This window comes from Helianthus annuus, chromosome 14, assembly GCF_002127325.2.
Source record: "Helianthus annuus cultivar XRQ/B chromosome 14, HanXRQr2.0-SUNRISE, whole genome shotgun sequence".
Classification (NCBI taxonomy): domain Eukaryota; kingdom Viridiplantae; phylum Streptophyta; class Magnoliopsida; order Asterales; family Asteraceae; genus Helianthus; species Helianthus annuus.
This window is the reverse complement of record NC_035446.2, coordinates 90804516-90809727: the sequence shown is the minus strand read 5'-3', so window position 1 is coordinate 90809727 and position 5212 is coordinate 90804516. Positions and strand designations below refer to the sequence as shown.

Below are 5212 nucleotides of genomic sequence, written 5' to 3'. Positions count from 1 at the left end.
GTCGAACAAGTTTATTTGTTTTATGTTTATGTTTTGGGCCGGAGGCCATATGTTATGTATTGGGTCAAACACTAGAAGTCCTTTAGGTTTAACAAATTGGGTTTGGGCTGTGCAAATGATGAAACGGTGCGAGTATACTTGTAACCGAATGTACGGTTATTATGGCAAGGGACGTATCTCTTCAGCGAAGAGACACAACGGTTGAAGACGCACCGTTCATCTCGTATATATGCACAGCTCCATTCCAGATTTGATGTACTGCAAAATTTCGTTATAAAAGTTCAGTTTGTGTATTGCAAGTTTGTGATTATTCATAGTTCAAGTTCGTTCAGTTTCATACGGTTAGTTTACTATCATTCTGCAAATAATCGGTTAGTTTGATTATCATGAAGTATTGTGATTATTGTGGTTCGTTTGAGAATGATTGTATATGCGGTCACAACTCGATCCGTTCCGACTGGTCCTGGGTTTCCGATGACGATGATACCAACATACTATTCTTCTGTTTCGTGCACTTGTGTTTTTCCGATGACACAACATCATTAATTGCGCTTAGAAACTCGCTTCTCGAAAGAAAAGACGTTGTTTCCACCTGGTTTGGTTCAACGATGCGTCCATGTAACTGGACTGGCATAAGGTGTGAGAGTTTCGTAGTTCACCAAATTTCGCTATCGTGTACATCATCACCTCTAAGTCTCCCATTCCCCAAGATTCTAAAAGAATTCAAATCTTTAAAGCATCTTAGTGTTAGACATTGCGGCTTTAATGGCACTGTATACTTAGATTTTTGGACTCTAGAACACTTGGAAACACTTGACCTGAGTGATAACAGGTTGTCAGGGGTGTTGCCTCTAGCAATTTCAAATCTGAAGAAGCTTAAAGTTCTTGTACTTAATAGCAATAACTTTTCAGGAAATTACCACCGACGATCGGTCAGCTCAAGGACCTGACTGAACTCTCCGTTTATTCAAATTCATTTTCGGGCAGTCTTCCATATCAGATTGGGAACCTAGAGAAGCTACAGTCTCTTGATCTCGGTCTCAATTTATTCTCTGGATCTCTTCCTTCAGAAATTGGGAATTTGAAGATGCTTTTGGTTCTTGATCTCTCTACTAACTCCTTCACGGGCTGTATACCGGAAACCATTGGTGCTCTTACAAATGTCCAAGTTTTCAACCTCCAGAATTGCAAGTTTACCGGAAACATCCCTGCTGAGATTACAAAAATGACTAGCTTAACCGCATTGAACATAGCACATAACTCTTTCGACGGTGGATTGCCTTCTAGCTTTGGTGAGCTGGCAAACCTTGCGTACTTTTTTGCCCAAAGTGTAGGACTAAGCGGGCTAATCCCGCCATCAATGGGAAACTGCAAGAAGTTGAGGATACTAAATCTTTCCTTCAACAAATTATCCGGCCCGTTACCTGATAGTCTTGCTAATCTTGAATCAATAAACTCGCTTCTTCTTACTTCAAACAGCCTGTCTGGCCGGTTGCCAGAGTGGTTTTCCAACTGGAAATGTGTAGTATCCATATCGTTGTCAGATAACCTCTTTACCGGACCTCTGCTACCGCTCAACATCCCATCCCTGATGATACTTGAACTCGAATCCAACAAGCTTTCTGGTGAATTGCCTGCTGGAATTTGTGAAAACAATGCATTAGGGATGTTATCTTTATCTAAAAATGAGCTCAATGGCACCTTAGGCAGCAATTTCAAGAATTGTTCTATTCTTACGGATCTGGGGTTATCCGGAAACAACTTCTATGGTGAAATACCTGCTTACTTAGGAGAACTTCCATTGGTAACATTGGAGTTATCGAAAAATCGATTTTCCGGAACAATTCCAACCGAGCTATGGGAGTCTAAAACCCTGATGGAGATCTTTCTCGGTGATAACTTGCTTCAAGGTCATATTCCGGATGCAATTGCAAAGGCTTCGACACTTCAAAGGCTGATGTTGGATAATAATCTCTTTGAAGGACCTATTCCAACCTCAATTGGCCAACTCAAAAATTTGACCAATTTGTCACTTCATGGTAACAAGTTGACTGGTAATATCCCATTGGAGCTTTTCAGCTGCTTAAAACTGGTCTCTTTGGATCTTGGTTCCAACAAACTTATAGGTCATATACCAAAGTTGATATCTCAAATGGAATTGCTTGTTATGTCCAACAACCAACTCTCGGGTCCTATACCAAATGAGATCTGTTCGTGTTTTCAGAAAGTTGCGCTACCCGATTCTGAATTTACCCAGCACTATGGTATGTTTGATCTTTCCAACAACAGGCTTTCCGGGCCCATTCCAACTTCAATCAAGAACTGTGTCATTGTGACAAAGCTTATACTATCAAGGAACCAACTTGATGGGCCTATTCCTTATGAAATATCTGGATTATCCAACTTAACTTCACTTGATCTGTCATTTAATCGTCTTACCGGCCCGATTCTTCCTCAGTTCTTCTCCATGAGAAATCTTCAGGGCTTGATAGTTTCACATAACCAGATAAATGGCTCGATCCCGTATAATTTTGGATCAATGATGCCAAGTTTAGTTAAACTAGACTTGTCAAACAACTGTTTCACTGGCTCTTTGCCTTCATCTATGTTTAGTATCAATAATCTAGAATACCTGGATGTTAGCATGAACCATTTTTCTGGTCAACTCTTGTTTGACCATGGCAACAGCACCTCTCTATTTTCCTTAAATGCCAGCAATAACCATTTTTCTGGTGCTCTTGATCCCTCTATATCCAATCTGATAGCCCTAACCATTTTAGATATTCACAACAACATCATCAATGGTAGTGTGCCTTCTCTTGCCGACCTTGTTGCTTTGACTTATCTTGACCTTTCAAGAAACAATTTTCAGAATTCTTTCCCATGCAGCATTTGTGAAATAAAAGGGTTATCATTTGTCAGTTTCTATGGCAACAAATTCATTGGCCCGGTCCCTGATTCTTGCAGTAAACCAAACTCATGCAGCCCCCGTCTTCCATTTCCTTCCGAACACACCTACAAGTCAGCACACAACTTAACTCATGCTTCTGTCTGGGGGATATCACTTGGCGCCACATTCGTTTTCATGGTCTTGTGCATCGCGCTTATGAGACGAAAAATGTTCAAACCAGAAGCTGCAGTTCTTGAGAGGGGAAAAGGGAAGATTCCACCGATCGATACAAATTTAAAATGGGGGCACTTGACAAAGTAGTCTTTAAAGTGGGCTCAAAATGCCAAAAGGATGATCTTTCCAGTCTAATTGACTAAAAACGTTTTTTGAAAGATCAAATGCATTATTTAAACGCGTGTTAAAAGGAATCAAAAGGAATTTTGTATGTTGTGATCTGAACATGTGAAACATGTCAAAATAAGAACCGAAGGGTTCATATTCTTCAATAAGTATTGGTATGTGATCAACTGAATCCCAACATCATAGTAGACATATTTGGATTTTGTTTAGATTTTTAAATAATAAAATTGACCGTATGGCTCACAGTTATGCAATTGTGTACAAGATACACACTAATGAAAAGTTTGACTCTAAGGAATCAACAAAAGGAAACGAGGCATCTAGAAGTAGGAACGTTTACAAATCGAGCTAAGTTCATACAACTTTGAACTTCATAATTAATAATCATATAGAAAGTATCATGATAAAAATGATATGATTACTGGATATTGGCCTTTTTAAACCATTATAGCATGGGCGGGATGGGGGATCAAATCATTACTGGATCAGTGTGTGTGAGTTTGGGATAAACAGAATATTGATACTGACCCGGGTGTATAATATCGATGGAACTATATGACACCTCGGAACTCCTCAAGAGGCCAACATACTGGTGAATGTTGTGAGTATCATGGGGGGGGGGGGGGTGTTCAGCTTGGGTAGGCATCTATCATTAAGGTCCTTCTTGTGTCATTACCCCGGGTTCTTTCATGTGATGTTTTATTCGCGGGTGTGAGTCTCAGTTTGTGTCTGCAGACAGAATATCGACTTTGGTTTAGTGGCATATTGTAGAGGCGAAGGTAGAAGGCCCTTCCGGCTCGACTAGTGGTGCTGATTTGAAGATATATGGAGAGGAAAAAAGTTAGGAGAATTTATATGGGTCGGTCTGAACAGAAAAAAAAACCAGCAGCAGCTGGGTCTTAGTGGTATTAGTATTATAAACATAATTTACATTAGTATTATTATTATTTGTATTAAACTTATTCGTATTAAGTATGTATGTATATATGAACGAGTACAATTGAACGGGTATGTTGGTTAAGTAACGTCATTTAAGATGACGGTTACTCCCGCCAAAATTAACTACCTTCATAACCGTTCTTGTATATTGTATATATAGGTATTACCAGCAATTATTACCAGTTACCAAGACAATTTCCTTTACACAAAATTGTCCATCGTTTGTTCTTACATTTTCGTGTTATATCGATCAAATGTATTCGTATAATTCCGCTGCAAACAATTCTGATATGCAAGAAGTGGTGAGTGGTTGTACTAGATATTAGGGGTGGCTGCATTTTTCTTATGTTCAATTTGTCATGTGGTTTTTGTATTTTGTTTTGCTTTGTTTATCACAGTTGTATTGACTCAGTAGCTTGCTGGGTTTTTTATTTTGTAAATGAGAAGCCTTGCATTTTCAAAAAAAAAAAAATGATATGATTATAACAATGTTTGCATATATGGTTGTTCATATGTATAGTTAGTAAGTAATTGGTGAAACATGTCTCGTTTAAGTTATGTGTTGTAAACATACAGTAAAACCCTTGTAAATAAAAGGGTTTTATGAAATTATTGATACATTATGGTGGCCAATAAGCTTTTGGTGGAGTGGTAAGGGAGAGACTTGGGTTTCCAAGAGAACCAGGTTCAATTCCTGCTTCCCCCCATTAGTTTTCGGCATCACCTGGTGATGATGGGAGACTAAGCGGGTAGGTGGCGATTGCTAGTTTGATCCTTGAATTGAACGGGTTTTACCTCACCGCACTGTCGTGCCTTCGGACGAGTGTTCACGGGCTTCTGCCCTAGGTGAGGGTTTTCCACGGTTCGGATGCGAGTGTATCCCGATGTGGTGGATTTCGCCAGTAGCCCATTTGAAAGATTCGTTGGCCGCTAAAAAAATCATTGTGGAAAAAGGAGCAAAAATCTTGAATATATATGGTGGCATTTTATTGAAATTTATGGATTTTACAATGGAGTTGGTAT

At 39.3% G+C, this 5212-nt stretch overlaps 1 protein-coding gene across 1 annotated transcript; it reads left to right on the top strand.

Annotated features, from left to right (window-relative positions):
- Positions 1 to 386: 386 nt before the first annotated feature.
- Positions 387 to 3211, top strand: LOC110881630 (leucine-rich repeat receptor protein kinase MSP1). Its single transcript, XM_022129833.1, has 2 exons — positions 387 to 637; positions 913 to 3211. Exons 1-2 carry the CDS (start codon positions 387 to 389, stop codon positions 3209 to 3211), a joined length of 2550 nt encoding a protein of 849 aa, XP_021985525.1.
- Positions 3212 to 5212: the final 2001 nt, after the last annotated feature.